The 17,118-nt window shown below is 34.5% G+C and overlaps 2 protein-coding genes across 2 annotated transcripts; both read left to right on the forward strand.

The window, feature by feature from the left end:
• The first annotated feature begins 354 nt into the window (after positions 1-354).
• On the forward strand, positions 355-1,422 carry LOC127789315 (zinc finger A20 and AN1 domain-containing stress-associated protein 4). The gene has a single exon (XM_052318203.1). The coding sequence runs from the start codon at positions 624-626 to the stop codon at positions 1,101-1,103; it is 480 nt and encodes a 159-aa protein (XP_052174163.1). The 5' UTR covers positions 355-623; the 3' UTR covers positions 1,104-1,422.
• A 10,074-nt stretch (positions 1,423-11,496) lies between these two features.
• LOC127788270 (uncharacterized) lies at positions 11,497-16,353 on the forward strand. The gene is made up of 11 exons (XM_052316394.1): positions 11,497-11,833; positions 12,115-12,209; positions 12,392-12,449; positions 13,040-13,231; positions 13,390-13,466; positions 13,636-13,718; positions 13,867-13,918; positions 14,859-14,927; positions 15,349-15,435; positions 15,529-15,593; positions 15,943-16,353. The coding sequence occupies exons 1-11, from the start codon at positions 11,704-11,706 to the stop codon at positions 16,052-16,054; spliced, it is 1,020 nt and encodes a 339-aa protein (XP_052172354.1). The 5' UTR covers positions 11,497-11,703; the 3' UTR covers positions 16,055-16,353.
• The last annotated feature ends 765 nt before the right edge of the window (positions 16,354-17,118 follow it).

Here is a 17,118-nt window from a genome sequence, read left to right on the forward strand (position 1 = left end):
AATATATATATTCTTATTATTATATCTTAATTATGTCGTGTATAATTATTAGACTCTACTATTACATTAGAATAATAATAATAATAATAGCGTTATATTAGGTAAATGTATGTATTATAGAATAGAAAGTTATTATAGGTTAAAGAGCGAGCCAGCAGAATATAAGGTGGGTGGCGGCTGCGGCTACGGCAGCAGCAGGGGCAACGTCTCCACCGTAAACCACAGACTAGTGTCCACGTGTCCACCACCCAGCTGTCCTGATTTATCGTGGCGTCCTTCCATTTGCAGGGTTGGATGGAATCTGAAAATGACGCTCTTATTATAAGTCCTCTCCAGCCTGTCTTCCCTGAAATTTCGTCATCGTCATTTTGTTATTAGAAATCTCCCCCTTTTTTCTGGTTTTCTCTCTTCTCCGTGTCTCCTCCCTCTTCTCGGATCCTTCCCCCCCTCCCCCCCCTCCCCTCTATATTCCTTCCTCTTCCTCCTCCTCTTCGCCTCCGCTCGTTCATGAAAATATCTTCCAGCTTCAATCCGATCTCCCTGTTTCTGTTTCTGTTTCCTCTCGATTTCTCGGATTTTGATTGTGTTCTTTGATTTGGATTTTTTTGATATTTGGCGTTGAGATGGCGGAGGAACATGGGTTTCAGGCGCCGGAGGGCCACCGGCTCTGCGCCAACAACTGCGGGTTCTTCGGCAGCCCGGCCACCCGAAATCTCTGCTCCAAATGCTACGGGGATCATTGCATGAAAGAGGAGCAGGCCAACTCGGCCAAATCTGTGGTGGAGAATTCGCTCTTCCCGGCAGCCTCTTCCTCCGCCGCCCCACCGCCGGAGGCCGCGTTGGCGGTTGCGCCGTCTCCCGCGCCGGAGGTCAGGGCTCCCGCGGCGGCCGAAACGGTGACGGTGGCCCAGCCGAACCGGTGCTTGGTCTGCAGGAAGCGGGTCGGGCTGACCGGGTTCAAGTGCCGCTGTGGGACGACGTTCTGCGGGACCCACCGGTACCCGGAGCAGCACGGGTGCAGCTTCGATTACAGGGCCGCCGGCCGGGAGGCGATCGCCAGGGAGAATCCGCTGGTCAAGGCGGAGAAGTTGGACAAGATATGATCGGAGCCGTTGATGTTGATGACCTTATCGTGCGTTGAGTATGAACCGTCGAGTCGGTGGCCGTCCGATTGGTTGGTTGAAAAGTGGAGGGCGAAGATGATTGACGGTGATGGGAGGGAGCTTATTCGTGGGGGGACCAGGGAGGAGCCGTGGGCGTGGCGTCGAATTTGATGTATTTTTCTCTTTCTTCGATCGTTTGTCTTCTTTTTCTTTCTTTATTTTTACGTGCCCTTCATTGTAAAAAGGCGATATTACCCTTTAGTGGTGGTGGTGGTGGTGATACTATTATGATAAATCCACTTGTATATTCCAAGTTTTATATTTGCTGCCGTCATTGTCCAAGATCATACGTGGCGCTATCGTGGCCGTGTTTTATAACAAAATAATATAAATTATTTTTTAATGCGTTATATTAACGCAATGGCTTGATCAAATTAATTCATGTATATTTTATTAAAGAAGTTAAAAGTTTATCTTAAATTAAATAATAATAATAACCTCTAAATTAAACTCAAATTAAAGCCTCAATCACATCATACACGCTTTGTTTGGGTTCTTGATTTTGATTTGGTGAGGTAGAAATTTTCGATTGTGAATGACTTAAAGCTATCATGAGATGTGACTGCAATTAGAGATTCAATTTGACTTGTTTAGATAGATATTCTTTTTAGTGCTTTGGGCCTTGAGTTTTAAATTGCAAGGAAAAAATATTAAAATACTCTTTTTAAACCTTTCATTTTATCTCCTCTCTCCTCCAATTTTAAAAAAACTAAAATAACAAAAAAAATAAAATAAAAAGAGCAATGAATATATTTGGATTAACCACAACAAATGCATCTCGAGTCTAGATTTAGGTTCAAGATGTTCTTATTGAACCTAGGTTTAGGTTTGAATATGGAGAAAGAGAAGAAAAAAAAAAAGAAATTTAACAAAAATTTGAATATAATAGTAAGAGATTGGTACTTGTATCGAACAAATTTTATATTATTTAATACAGATTATAGAAATTCTCTTCTCAATTTATCTACGTTGGACAAATCTTATATTGTTTTATGTGAGTAATAAAAAAAGATTATAATGATATATTTTATTATTTAACTAAAATAATTACATTTTTAACGATTTAGATTAATCAAATTAGACATTTTGACTTTAGATTAATTAAATTAGACATTTTGACTTTCATCCATAGCCTTCGAATTCGATGGTGATTGTCTTCAAGTTGAAGGTTGGTGTGCCTGGGGCAATCGAAAGACCTTTTACATATTAGGTTAGTGTTTATTAATTAAGATATAAAAAGTATTTTAAATTTTTGTATTTTTTAGTATGTTTGTTTGTTAAATTTATTTGACTATCTTTAAAAAAAAAAAAAAAGTCATGTGACTTTTTATCTGAGTTTTTTTTGATATATTTATCTTTTTTCTCTTCAAGATAAGCATATTTTAGTCTTTATTGATAAAAAAAAAAATGACGCTTGTGTCCTCTAGTGTTTTCAAAAAAAAAAACAAATAATTTAATAAAATTTTTAAAATATTTCTCAATCTTATTTTGACAATTTTATATTTTGATCTAGAAAATATTCTAATATTATCTTACTCATCTTAACAAACAGTACCTAAAAGTATTAAATGTAATTTAGTTGAAAAAAAAGTAATAGTAATCATAAAAATTTTATATTATTAAAATTATTTTATTTCAAGATCCAATGATCCCAATTATTCTATTCAAACTTAGAGGAAAACTATATAACTATTTTCTTACATCGTGATATTTTGTGTTATGTCATGAGCTTGGCGTTCATATGGGCAATAATAATTTTAACCAAAATTTTTTATTTTTCTAAATAATGAGCCAAAACTAAATATGTATAAAATTGACTACACTAAACCGAACATTTTAGTTTAGTTCAATTATTTGATTTTCTAGGTCTAGATGGACGCCTCCCAATCGTATGAGCTTGAGGGTTGATTAGTGTATTGTAATTTTGATTTTTATTTGTGGATTATAAAAAATAAAGTATGTAATAATTAATAATATTTAAATAAATTTAGTTTAGAGATCTTTTATCCACCTAACATATTTGTAGATTTGTTCGATGCGAACAAAATCAAAAGGGGACATGGGCACCATTCCCTACATGTTGGCATCGAACAACACGCAAATAACAAATCATTGCTCGTGTTTGCAAATGAGTTTTTCTATTTAACTCCCAAATGTCAATGGAACATTTTAAATGCGCAGTTGAGGTACCTTTCAATGATAGAGAGATTAGATAGAGACATAAAAAAATAGTAAAAAAGAAGTTTATAGCAAAAGAAATAAACAACTATTAAAGACAAAGATTGGGAAAAAATTCCCCTATTAATTACATAAATTTATCCAAGTTTTGCCAGCCAAGCCTGAGCTCGGCATAGAGTCAATTTATCAAAAGCTTGACAAATCGAGCTCGACACATGCCGGAGTTTGGGCTCGTCAAGTTAGCTCGAGCTAGAGTTGGAGCTCGAACTCGACAAGCTTTTGGCGAGCCCAAACATGGGTTCAGTCTCGAATTTGTTATAATTATGTTTAAAAAAACTTAATAATTTGATATGTAAATAATTAATAAATATAATTTTAAATCCAACATGATAATCAACAAATCTTAATAGTAAATTAAATATTAATTGATTAATTTTCAAAGCACAACATACCTTATTATCAACACATTTTAACGGAGAAAGTGTATTAAAATTTTTCATGTACATTCTCATCATCAAAACATTCTTAAAATCAAACTTAATAAAATTTAATGATATTATTATAATAATTTAAAATTTAATAAATTTATAATAAATAATATTTTTATAAAATTGTTGTTGCCTAGATAAAATATTCAAGAGGAATGGTGAATTGAGATTTTCAAAAATAAATAATTTTAGTTCTTGTTGAGAACTCTTTCTAAATCTCATATTGTTAACTAGTGATTGCAATACTAATGAGAATAATAAGGGCAAACAACCATAAGGACACATGGTAATTTTTATAGAGGTTTGAACTCTTACGAGTCTACTTCTCTTTCCTAAGACTAAGATTGAGGGTATTACTAGGGAAAAAAATAACATTACTTTTTAATTAGAGTTAGAATCAAATCATATAATTTCTTGTTTACACAAAAATTATTAACATACAGCTAACAAATCTCCTTACACAACAAGTGAGTAAAAACAATGTTAAGCTCAAGGGTAAGTAAATATGATTTTGATGATAATAAAAATATTTTTATGATATAAATGTATTTTTTATTAATGCAAAATATAAAATTATTTTGAATTAAAAGTGGGTACAAAGAGTAAATTTATTTTAAATTAAAGGTGAATTATTTTTAGATATGTTTCATTGTTTTGATCATTTATGTCTCAAAAGTTTATGTTTAAATTTTCATATCTTGATAAATGCATTTCTTACTTATGTATAAAGTAAATTTATTTTGAATTAAAAGAGAATTATTTTTAAATATATTTTTTTATTTTAATCATTTATGTTTCAAAAAATTATATTTGAATTTTCAAATCTTGAATTAAAGGAGAATTATTTTTAATCATGTTTTCTCTTACTCATGCAAAAAGTAAATTTATTTTAAATTAAAAGATAATTACTTTTAGACGTATTTTCTTATTTTAATCATTTATGTCTTAAAAGTTTAGGTGGTGTTCTCTTTGTGTTTCAGTTTTGAGTTTTGAGTTTTGAATTCATTTTGAGTTTTGTGTTTTGAGTGTCTGTTTTGAAATTTTTAAAAACGCGTTTTCTTTGTTATTCTGAAAAATTGTTTCTCAAAACAGAAAATTGGAAAATGCGTTTACTTTGAAATTTTGTAAAATGTTATTTTATGATAATTTATTTAAGAAATTTGATTCAAAATAAATTATAAATTTCATTTAAAGAATTTCAAATATAATACAACTTATATAATTTAATCATATATAATATATTAAAATTACAAAGTACATTCTAAGTCATTTTTAATTTCACTCAACTATTAATTTCATAATAAATTTATTTTTACCTATAAATTATTCACAACATAAATATTTAAAAAATATATAAAGCATAAAATAACAAAATCTATATTAATTGGGCGTGGAGGCGCGGAAGGGAGAAATGGCAGAAGGCAGTGGCGGGCGACTGGATTTGGGCATGGCAGGCGGTGGCGGTGGCGGTGGCTTGGGCGTGGAAGGCAGTGGCGGGCGAGAGCGATGGTTGTGGCGGTGGCTGATCTGGGTGTGGAAGGTAGTGGCCGACGGTGGCTGTGGCAAATCTGGGCTTGGAGGGCAGTGACAGGCGATGGCGATGGCGGTGGCGGTGGCGGTGGCCGATCTTGGCATGGAAGGCAGTGGCGGTGGAGGATCTGGGCTCGAAGGGCTATAGCGGGAGAGGGAGATGGCAGTGACGGGCGGATTTAGGTGTGGCAGTGATGGTCGTGGCGAGCGATTGCAGTGATGGCAGTGGCATGGACGATGGAGGCGATCGAGCTTGAATAGAAAAGAAGAGAAAGAGAAGAGAGAAGAGAGGTTGAAGAAAAGGGATGAAAACGGTGGCTGTTTTTCGTGTTTTGGATGGAGGCTAGTTTTGGCTGAAAACAGCCGAAACGTGTTTTTGGCATTTTGAGTTTTCTGTGTAAATTTTTTATGTGTTTTGCAAAATGCGTTTTTGAAAATGAGTAAGTAAACGCGTTTTGAGTGTTTTGAAAAACTGAAAATAGAAAACGGGCTGAAAATGCCAAAGAGAACAGCCCCTTATATTTGAATTTTCAAATCTTAATTTCTCATGCAAAAAGTAAATTTATTTTGAATTAAAGGTGAGACATGTTTTCTTATTATTTGAGAAAGCATAAACATTTTTTGAATTTCAAACTTCATATTAACATTTTCTTTAATGACTAGTGTGTTTGGAAGATGTATATATATATATATATATATATAGGATAAGTATGGAGGTTCAAGGTTGAGAACAAATTTGATAGAGCATTCAAACAAGAGTGAGAAGGTTCGAAGTGCTAAAAGTGTGTAGGCTAGTAGAATTCTCAATTGTTGGTGACTTTTTTGTAATTGACTCTGATTATAAGTTTGTTATTTTTATTCACTTGTTATGTGATGAAATTATTTTACTTACTTATTGTGTGAGTGGATTATATTTATTAGTAATATGCTAGTGGTTCTTGTTTAGACAAGAGATTGTATGTTGGTTTTAGCTCCAATTAAAAATTAATGTTGATTCTCCCTAGTGGAATCTCAAACTAAGTCTTGAAAGTCTCAAACTAAGTTTTGAGAGAAAGGATTAGACTTTTTAGAGTCGAACCTTTATAAATTTCCTTTGTTCCTTGTAATTGTATGATTTTATTATTATTAATTCTATTGCAATCACCACATATTAAAATTACAAATTTAAGAGTTTTTAAACGAGTTAAAAATTATTAATTAATTTTTAAAAAACTCAACTCACTTTTCTCTTCGATATTTTTCTGGGCAACAAACAACAAACTTACAATCAAGAGCCAACCAAACAAGTCACTAGCAAGCTTGAGAAATCTACAGCAGCAATATTTCTAGCATTTGAACTTTCTTTCTCTCTTATTTAAATGCTTTATCAGAATTGTTTTCTTTCTTTATGCCTTTATAAACACCTCATATTTATATAAGAATCTTCAAATAAGTAGCTATTACAAGGGTGCGGAAGTAGCATTTTTTAAATTCAAAAAACGCCTTTAGCTTTTCCAGGTGCCATTGACATAAATTGTTGGGATCTTGGCTTGCAAAACATGATAGAAAAATAATTTGAACAAGATGAAATCATCCTTAATAAGTCAAAAAAAGGGACAACCTGATACAAGATTAAACATAAGCTTTATAAGATCATAAAGCATGAGAGTTGCAATAAAAGAGTATCTGCAAAAGAGTCACCAATCTGTAAAAGTAGAACAAAAAATCAACTTTTCTCAATTTTTTTTTTACCTTTTTGCATGGTGAAAAACAGGCCATAACATGAGAAAATAAGATAAAATCAGACATTAAAATTAACCCATTGATGTATAACAAAAAGAAAGATCAGAAGAGTTAGAAATTAGAAATAAGGGTGTGCAAAAGTTCGGTTAAATCAAACTAATTGAACCGAACCGAAAAGTTCGATCGGTTCGGTTCGGTTTTTCAAATAGAGTGGTTCGGTTCGGTTATATTTTTTTTAAAAAAAATGGTTATTCGGTTCAATTTGGTTATTTTGATAAAAATACTCAAAAAATCGAATCGAACCGATGTAGCAAATACCCCTGGCGAACCAAACCGACCACCCCCCCCCGGTACCAACAGAACTGCCCCCCCTCACGCGGGCGCGACACCCCATGGACCATTTTTGTACTCCTCTTCGTTCTTTTCTCTCTCTCTCTCTCTCTCTCGAGTCTCACCATTTCTTCTTTTCTCTTCGAGTTCGAGTCTTCACAAATCTGGCGATAACGAAAGCTCTTTCATGGCGATGGCGAAGACAAAGGTGATTCGATGCTTCGTAAATCAGGCACTGGCTGAAGGCTCTTCGTCTTCATCTCTTCATCTCTTCTTTCTTCCTCCACCATCCGTCGCTATTGACGATGGCGAAGAAGAAGACGAAGGCCGGATCTACTTACCACGCATCCTCTTCGGTAAGTTTTCGGCTACTTCTCTTTTACATTGAAAGTTTGAAACATGGATCTACTAAATTAATTCAACTATTAGATGTTTTTAATTTTTGGGTATATGGCTCATTGTGGTTGGGGGAATCCGATGATCAGTTCTGATCATCAGAATCGCCGGTCGGTTAGGTGGCCGACAGCAACAGTAAGGCCGGTCTCTTGCAGTCATCTTAGGCTCCAGTTCGATTTTCGGTTCGGTTAGTATGGTTTAGGTTTCGGTTAGTTCTGTTTGTTGGGTTCGTCGGTCAGTTCAATTCGGTTATTGAATATGGTTCGGTTCGGTTCATAATTTTTGATCGGTTCAATTCGGTTATAACCAATTGCTCACCTTTAATTAAAAATGACTATTGAACTTCGATTGATTGAAGTAATCACTTCGATAGACCTAAGTTATCCAATGGGCTACAGCCCAACTTTGGTTGGAGGATAGGTGGACATAAGTTTAAGGCGAAACTCTCTGACTAACTTTGGTTGATCTAAGTTAAACTTCGATTAACCTAATGAGGCGTTTGGTACAGGAGAAATTTTAAGAATCTTGGGAATGTTAGGTTAGGAATTTATATTCTCATGTTTGATACAACTTTTTTATAAAAAAAATTCTGGGAAATAGGATTTCCGAGAATGATTTTTAAGCAACTTTCCCACAAAAAGATTTCTATGGGGGGTTGAAAATCTAAGGGTGCGTTCTCTTTACTTTTCAATTTTCAGTTTTGAATTTTAAATTTATTTTTAATTTTTTTATTTTGGTAGTCTGTTTTTAGAAAATTGAAAACGCGTTCTATTTGTCATTTTGAAAAATTATTTTTCAAAACAGAAAATTAGAAAACGCGTTCTCTTTGAAATTTTGAAAATATTTTTTAATGATATTTTATTCAATAAATTTGATTATTAAGTAAATTATAAATATTTAATGTTAATATATTATTAAAAATATATATACATTTTAAAGTTCATAAATTTTATAATATTTTTTTCCATTACAATAATAAAATATAAATAAATAAATATGTTTTGAATTTTGAGTTTGTTTTGGATGAAAACACTCAAAACAACTTTTTATTGTTTTGAGTTTTCTTCACAATTTTTTTTTTTTGTTTTCAAAAATGTATTTTTAAAACAACAAAGAGAACGCGTTTTCATTATTTTATAAAAATTGAAAACTAAAAATGACTTGAAAACAGTAAAGAGAACGTACCTAAATTTCTCATGGACTTGTGGAATGTTTTTAACAAATAAAAAGACTAAAACACCCCTTACTCTTTTATAACTCCATACAAATATATTATATATATTAAAGTAGATATTGATACAAACATATATATTGTGTATATATATTATATATATACACACATATATATATACATAATGTATAAAAAATAACATTTTTTTGACTTTCTAGAAGGAATTTATCATTTTTAAATAAAAAATCAAATAAGAGTAATTTTGAAAAAAGAACATGAATTTCTAAAAATATTGCATTTAAACTAAATATAGGAATGTAAGATTTCTAGAAAAAAATACTCAACATTCCTGAGAATGTTTAAAACTAACCAAACATAGAATTGCACAAATCTTGAGAATCAAAGATTTCCAAGAGCATTCATAAGAATTATGAATCTCAGGAATTTAAAAACATTTTTCATGCCAAACGCCCCCTAAGATACTTAGCCATTCTAGCACACACATGTTTTTTTAGCACAAAGAGTTTTTAGTACAATGAGATGACAAAATATTTTTGTTATCATCAAAACATATATTTTACATTGCAAGACGCTAATAAAATATATTTATATAAAAAAATTGTTGTTATCAAAATCTTATTTACATACCCTTAACATTAACAATTATGAATAAATTTATTAATGTATTTATAAACGAGTTTATTTGCAAGCGTTGAATCTAGTTTGCCTCTAGTCGAGCCAACTTGTGAGCTTACAAATTAATCTTTAAAGTTAGGCTCAAGTTAGATCTATTTACCTTAACGAGTGAATTCGAATGAATTTTTATCAACTCAAATATTGAGTTACTCTCTAGTGACTCACCTTATTTGTGACCTTATACGTATAAATGGGTCCTACCACACCCACTTTATGAAAAATTGAATGTTTTTTCTTTCAAAATGAATTATTTTTATGTTTTCTTTCAAATTTGGCAAATTCTAGCATTTAGGGATTTGTATGAAACACTTTATGGTAGGTGTTGTAGGACACCAGTTGGGTGGTTTGAGTTTGGCAAGGTCTAACTTATTGGGTTAGTCAAAATCTATGACTTTATAGAAAAATTTAATTGATTTGAGAGAGGTTATTTATGACTTAAAGTTGATAAAAGTTGTATGTGGATTACATAAACATCTTTTAGAATTTGCAATTGGTGAGAGGATATAACTTGAAGTATCGCTTATGAAGGGAGTGATCAATTTTGGTAAAAACGTTAAGTTTAGCTTGAGGTATATTGATTCATTTGAAATTTTGGACTAAATGAGTATAGTAGTGTATCACTTGGATTCCTCTTAGCTTTAACATTGTACATCCCATATTTCATATGTTGAAGCTTAGGAGACATGAACTTAGTCCATTTCAAGTCCTTTAATCGTTGATACTTGAGACATTGCAATTAAATCAAGACCTTAGTTATAATTGGCAACATGATTGCGTTGTCAATGGACAAGTAAGGAAATTTCGAAAGAAAAACATTATTTCGGTAGAAGTGGTTTGACAAAATTACTTTAAAAATGAGACTACATAAGAATTGAAAGTCCTTATATGAGAAACGTTTCCTTATTAATTCAACACTTACGTAGTAATTTTAAGTAAAATTTGAGTATAAATATTTAATAAAAAGATAAGAATGTATAACTTGAGAATAGCATTATTAGAAAAAAAAAGAATATATATATATATACATATATCTTGAATCACTATGAATTATATTAAAATTTACTACTCTTTAGTAAAACCATGATTTTCTATTAAAAGGTAGTGTGGATCTAGCTTGAATTTGAGTGGTGACAAGCAATGGTAAAACTTTTGAATCACTATGAATTATAAATTTAATTTAAATGAGTGACATTAGCCTTTCTATTTTTTTTTTTTATGATAACTTTTCTTCTATTCAGACAACTATTATGTTGCCCACCGTCAAATAACATAACAGTTACTCGACTCTGAGAAAAAAAGTGAACCCCATGTATGTTGAGCCCACGCCACATGCATGGCCCCAAACCCCTTCTCTCATTTGGCAACATACTGATGATAGGCAACATACCAGTGCCCTTCTATTCATTTGATTTATACTTTTTCAATTATTGGTATGACTAACAATTTTAAAATCATAAAAGAAACGGTAGAGTGCACATGGGCACTCGTGACCAGGCAACTATCCACACGTGAATCATTGTGCACATGGACATTGCCTAAGATTAAAAATGCCCAAATTCACATTATTTCATCAATTTCTAGTGCCATTTCTATAATTTTTGGTGTAACACTTAATTTCCCTTTTTTGTGGATAACAACTAATGTAATTAAGACATTTTATATAATAGTATATCTATTGTCTCAAGCAACAACGGAACCACGCTGCAACCGCCTCACCCGGTCAGCCCCCTCTTCTGTGTCTGCATGGAGCCCGGCATTGACCGTTGGGTGACCCCATTTTCTTTTTCCTCACTCAACATCGCCATGGCTCCCTCGTCACCATTGCCCTTTATCGCTCCGTCTTTCTTTCAGTTTAATATTCAACTTCTCTCTCAAGATCCCAAGGAACGGTAGCTGCAGATCGCTGACAACGACCCCGCATTAATCAACGAACCAAACGAGTTCATATTTAAATCAGAACTTCGTCTGTATTCATCGTTGGAGACAAAATTCCTTCTTCCTGACTCTTGGGGTTCAAAGTTCAGACGCCATGAGCATCATGAGCTGGTGCAGAAGCAAAGAAGCTTGGTTGCGCGTTGTGTACGCATTATTTATGGGTCAGGTGGTTTCTTTTTTCCTCTCGCTCATGAGCTTCACTGCCTCGCTGGTTGCCGATCTCGGTACTCTTCTCAACCCCTCCTTTTGGTTAGTTGCAGTGATTTTCTTTTCTTCTTCTTGTTGGTAGAAAGATGGGTTTTTGATATTTTTGAGCATTTGTCAATGGGTTCATTTTAGTTGATTCCCCCCTTTTCTGTGTAGGATTCTTGATTTGTCATGTTTTAGTAGTTGTAAGTTTTGGGGATTTTTTTTTTTTTGGCTTTTCTCAATCCTTCAATTTCCTCTTTTAATTTGCAGGCTTCCTTGATATTGCATGCTTATTCATTTCCTTCTTGCTTGGTAGGTGCGGATACGCCACTCAGTCTATCCTTTCTCTCTTATCTGGCTCTGGCTTTGGTGTACGGTAGCATCTTGGTGTACAGACGTCAGAAACTGCGGGTAAGATTTATTGTCTTTATTGTGAATCTATCACCTTCCCAACATGTAGAACTTTGTAACTGGTTCATGAACTCCAAGTGTTGTTGGGTTTCAATTATACGGGAATCTTGCATTTTGTTCGTAATTTACTGGTTCCAAATCATACAGTTCTGAGATGCAATTTTGTTTGGTACCTTGTGCAGATCCCTTGGTATTATTATCTACTTCTCGGATTTGTTGATGTCCAAGGCAATTATCTGGGTAAATACCAAGGCTATCGAACTTTTCTCTGTAGCTGGAACTGCAATGATACAAGCCGAAAAGAGGCTCACATCCCTATTTAGCTTCATCCATGTCGACGACAAGGAATCTTAATCATGCTAATAGTTTATCTTGCTTTTAGAGTAGGACAATATTTCAGTCCTTGCAATTAACAGTAACTTTTTAGGATATATTCTTAAATGTTGTCAAAGGGTGAAAAGAAAGATAGCAAGGTGAATCCAAACAGCAACTAAAGTTGAAGTGTAAAGTATGTGCAATAGAAATACATATCCGGACAAAAGAAAAAAGAAATAAATTGAACGGTTTGGTTCTGGATGTTCTGGGAAGTTTGTGGAATCCCATCAATCGTCTTAGATTGCAGGGCATCTTTGTTAGGACCAAAATTGAAAAGAAGTTAATTTTCTTTTTAAGACTTCTCTGGGAAATCGCTGTAAAAATGTAGATATATATATATATATATATATATATGAAATGTGGAAATTTCTGTTCACTCTTGTTGGATAGCATAATCACATGGAAATCCAACATCTTTATTTGTCTTACTGAAATTGTTGCTGATTGCTCTGCAGCTAATAAGGCATACGAGTACTCATCGATTACTAGTGTGACATTATTGGATTGTTGGACAGTAGCATGGGTCATTGTCCTTACTTGGTTCTTTCTGGGCACGCGATATTCCCTCTGGCAGTTATTCGGTGCAGCTGTCTGTGTGCTGGGGCTTGGTTTAGTGCTTCTTTCTGATGCTGGAGTCAGTGGCGGAGGTGACCTTTTCTGTTACACGGCCTAATTCTGGTCTTTATTTTGATTTTCAGACAAGAAAAACACTGGAAAAGAAGTACCTGTTGGCTTAAAATTACTTGTAATTTCTAACTGATATTGCCTCATGCTTGTTCTGAGATGTCAGAATGATGTCTTTCAGGTGGTTCAAAACCTCTTCTAGGTGATGCACTTATCATTGCAGCGACAGTTTTTTTCGCGATGAGCAATGTTGGCGAGGTAGATAAATTTGTCAATTGCTCTCTCTATTAATCTATCATGGTAAAGAATCAGCCTGCTGAGGCTCAGCTTTGTGAAATCTCCTGCTTATGCTCTTCAGAGGCCTAAAACTGATTTTTCTTTTGATTGGTAGACATGAAATATTTATGTCCCATTTTCATTAATGCAGGAATTTTGTGTAAAGAAAAAAGATCGCGTTGAAGTAGTGTCGATGCTTGGTGCTTTTGGAACACTTGTTACTGTGTGTGAGATGTATCCTTTTCATTGGAAAATAAGAACACAGACATGGAATTCTAAAATATCAAGTTCTCATGCTTATAGAATAGCTTTATGCCATGATCAATTACATGTGAGTAAATCTGGTCACAATGTTGCTTTCATGCCATAACTTTCTCTTAAGAGCTATTGTCGAGAGGAAGAGTCTGGAATCGGTGAAGTGGTCCACAGAAATTGTAAGTAATGAATCCTTTCATTTGATTGCATTGCTATCTCAAGTTTTTGACTCAATTGCCAACATATTGGCATTACTTGATGTACGGTTGTAAGATACAAGCCGATTGAGGATGAAATAGCTGTCATATGAATGCTGCTCCATCATTGTTCTGTTTCTTGCTTCAGGCCTTCTCCAGTAAAACTAAACATCTTTCATTATCAACATCTGAATTAGCATGTGAACAACTTACTACTACTATCAAATCCATTGTGCATGGTTCTCATCTTTCATTGTTGAATTATACCATGGAACTTGGGAAAAAAGAAAGAAAAAATCTAGATAAAAGAAACAGGGATGGCATGACTGGAGAATTGTGAAGCAGAGGACGGTGGGAAGGAATGCTTGTAATGAGGTAGAAGAGGAAGAGCTTCAAGAGTTTTTTGCTTTGATTGAACCTTAATGGTTGGCTTGATGAAGTGAAAACTGATTGGTTTCTGATGATGCCCGAGATCCACGTGTACATTTTACTCGGGTCCTATTATGCAAACCACAATGTTTTTAACAAGGTGTGATGTGCCCATCCCTTGGGCTTTATTTGATTAACTAAAAGAGGGATTTGATTTAAGTGAGGTTTCTATTTGTCCGACACAGAGGTTTAGTCTTGTCCGCTTTGAGAAAATGCTGAACAGGTTCCTCAATTGTGCAGACATGAGCCGTTATCTGTAATTTCAGAAGATCATGAAACAGGGTAGAGGACACAGATAGTGGATTCTAAGTCTTGATTTGCAAAATTTTTTAGAAACAAGAAAGGGAAAAGAAGCAACTCTAACTATATGCAGTTCCCCCCGAAAGATTAAATTCTGTAGTAGTGCATAGGAAACATATATGTATGCTTCAATTTTCCTCAGCCAGATATATTCCACCCATATTGTCTTCACCTGTCTTTGTTTTGTTTACAGATATTAGCCTTTGCGGGCTATGCGCTGGCAAGCTTTATGTTCTATACTCTTGTTCCTTATGTTTTGAAGGTTAGTTGCTCCCTCAATGATGAGTTGCTTCCATATAGATGAAATTCAAGTGCTTTTCACTTCATGCTAGAGTGCAAGCCATTTACATAAGAATAAATAGTAGTTGTTTTCCTGTGAATTGTTTCTTCTGATATATCAAAAGAACAGAGCAAAAGGAGGGTCCTTGGTTGTTTAGTATATCACACGTTCTCAGATTCACATTAGATTCCGATGATTCAAAGCTTAAACTTTGAAGCGTCGGTTTTGTCAACTGCCATTTTTGCTTGCTGGGGAGCTCAATATGCATATGCAGATGGCTCATGCTTTGGTCATTTCCACAGGACCATTTTCACTGTAGAAAGCAAAGAATTAAACTAGTCATAGTGAAGCTGTTTTCATGGAAGGATCTACCATCTCTAATTGGAGTGTAATTTGTGAACAGATGAGTGGAGCCACGATGTTTAATCTCTCTATTCTCACGTCTGACATGTGGGCAGTTATCATTCGCATCTTTTTCTATCACCAGCAGGTTCTTTTCATTATTCTTCAGAACTCGATCACTTACCATTCCTTAATTGGCACATTCTGTGACCAAGCTGACCTATTCAATCTCTTTTTGCAGGTTGACTGGTTGTACTATCTGTCATTTGCAATTGTAGTTGTTGGACTCGTCACATATTCAAGGACGTAAGTTTTCCAACCTCGTCTTGCCAAGTAGATTCCTGCATCCGCACCCTCAAATTGGTATAATGCTGATTTAATCCATGTTGTCTGACCCCATCTACCTGAATTAAATCGGACACTCTTAATTAGCTAAGCTAGATGGCGCCTTCGAGCATGAAATGCTCGTCGGGGTTGAGTTGGGCTGTGTTGCAATGCCTTCACTTTGATGCAATTCATGATCACTACAAATTTTGAGCATTTGGCATGTTGAAATTTCTTAGAGCTATCAACTCGCTTGTCATGGATCCGATGCTACTCTTATTAACATTGATCATACTTTCGGCTGTAAACTTGGCTTCTTTCTTCTCTCCAGCGAGAAGGATTCCGATCCTGTACCGGCGGTCGAGGAAGAAAATCTAAGGGGTCAATACCATGTCCTCAGTGAAGAAACCGCAGAATCCAGAAACGAAACTGCAGCGTCATGACATGCAGAGTATCCTGTTACCGCAGGATCTTTCATCCTTCACATGCTGAGGACAGGGCAAGCATTAAATCTTCAGTTTATCACTGAGTTTCAAATTTTGCTCAGCCTTGAGTTTGCAGAACAGCCCAAATCTTCTCTCAAGGATCAAACTCAATTCTACCTGCAGAAGTGTTTACATTTCTGCTCCATCGATGTGTTTCAACTGCTGTCATGTAATTAGCCAAGCGATTACGCTTAGACCATCCGGTAATAGATTATCGGACAATAATACACCGAGGCTGTGAATGCTCTCTCTCTCAATGTTTCATGTCCATTTTTTGATCTTTGTTGCGGAAGCAACAGAACGCACACCCTTACCCTGATACCACTGAAGCCTTTAAATCCAATAGCAGAGACAAAAACCGGTACTAAAAATAAAACTTAAACAGCAAACGCAATTATAAGATGATGGAAAACACAATAACATGAGAGATTTACCATGATTCACCCAAGAAGGGTTACATCCACGTTGAGCTTCGGCAAAGAAGAGCTTACTGCACTATCGAAGTGAAAATAAGGTTTACAATACTTACAGAATACAAGCCTCACGACCACTTTATTTACAGAGACTGGTTCACTACCAAAAATGCCTCTAAATCATAAAAAGAGGAAGATCATAGACTTACCCTATTTGAACTAGAGAGAAGAACACGAAAAAGCCAGAGCCAGAGAGTATGAACACAACGAAAATGAATCAACCCCCAAACCCTAGTGTCTCCTTACACTCTCTCTTTCTCAACTTTCTCTACTCTTGAAACTGGAATTATCTTTAGTTCTGAACGTTTGCAATACAGGATGTGTGTTTTCTCAAGCTGTAGTTCCATGCAATCTTATCTGGGTATTGAATTGAGAATGGAAAATGGTAAGGTTCATTAATGATCAAACTGGGGTCGGATTAAGTTACAAAGTAAAATAAATAACCACAACATTGGTTAAAAGTCCAAACAAAACTTGGATAAAATATAGGGTAAAAACATAAATGCACCTGCTACTTTATCATAAAAGTATTGTGGCATCTTGAATTTT

This window comes from Diospyros lotus, chromosome 13 (genome assembly GCF_014633365.1).
Source record: "Diospyros lotus cultivar Yz01 chromosome 13, ASM1463336v1, whole genome shotgun sequence".
NCBI classification, from domain to species: Eukaryota; Viridiplantae; Streptophyta; class Magnoliopsida; order Ericales; family Ebenaceae; genus Diospyros; species Diospyros lotus.

Bases quoted from the DNA above. Each gene is read 5' to 3' on its own strand.
- LOC127788270 (XM_052316394.1), top strand. From the start codon at position 11,704: ATGAGCATCATGAGCTGGTGCAGAAGCAAAGAAGCTTGGTTGCGCGTT. The intron at 13,719-13,866 runs GTATCCTTTTCA...CTTTCTCTTAAG, and splicing joins CTTGTTACTGTGTGTGAGAT to AGCTATTGTCGAGAGGAAGA. The intron at 13,919-14,858 runs GTAAGTAATGAA...TTTTGTTTACAG, and splicing joins TGAAGTGGTCCACAGAAATT to ATATTAGCCTTTGCGGGCTA.
- LOC127789315 (XM_052318203.1), top strand. From the start codon at position 624: ATGGCGGAGGAACATGGGTTTCAGGCGCCGGAGGGCCACCGGCTCTGC.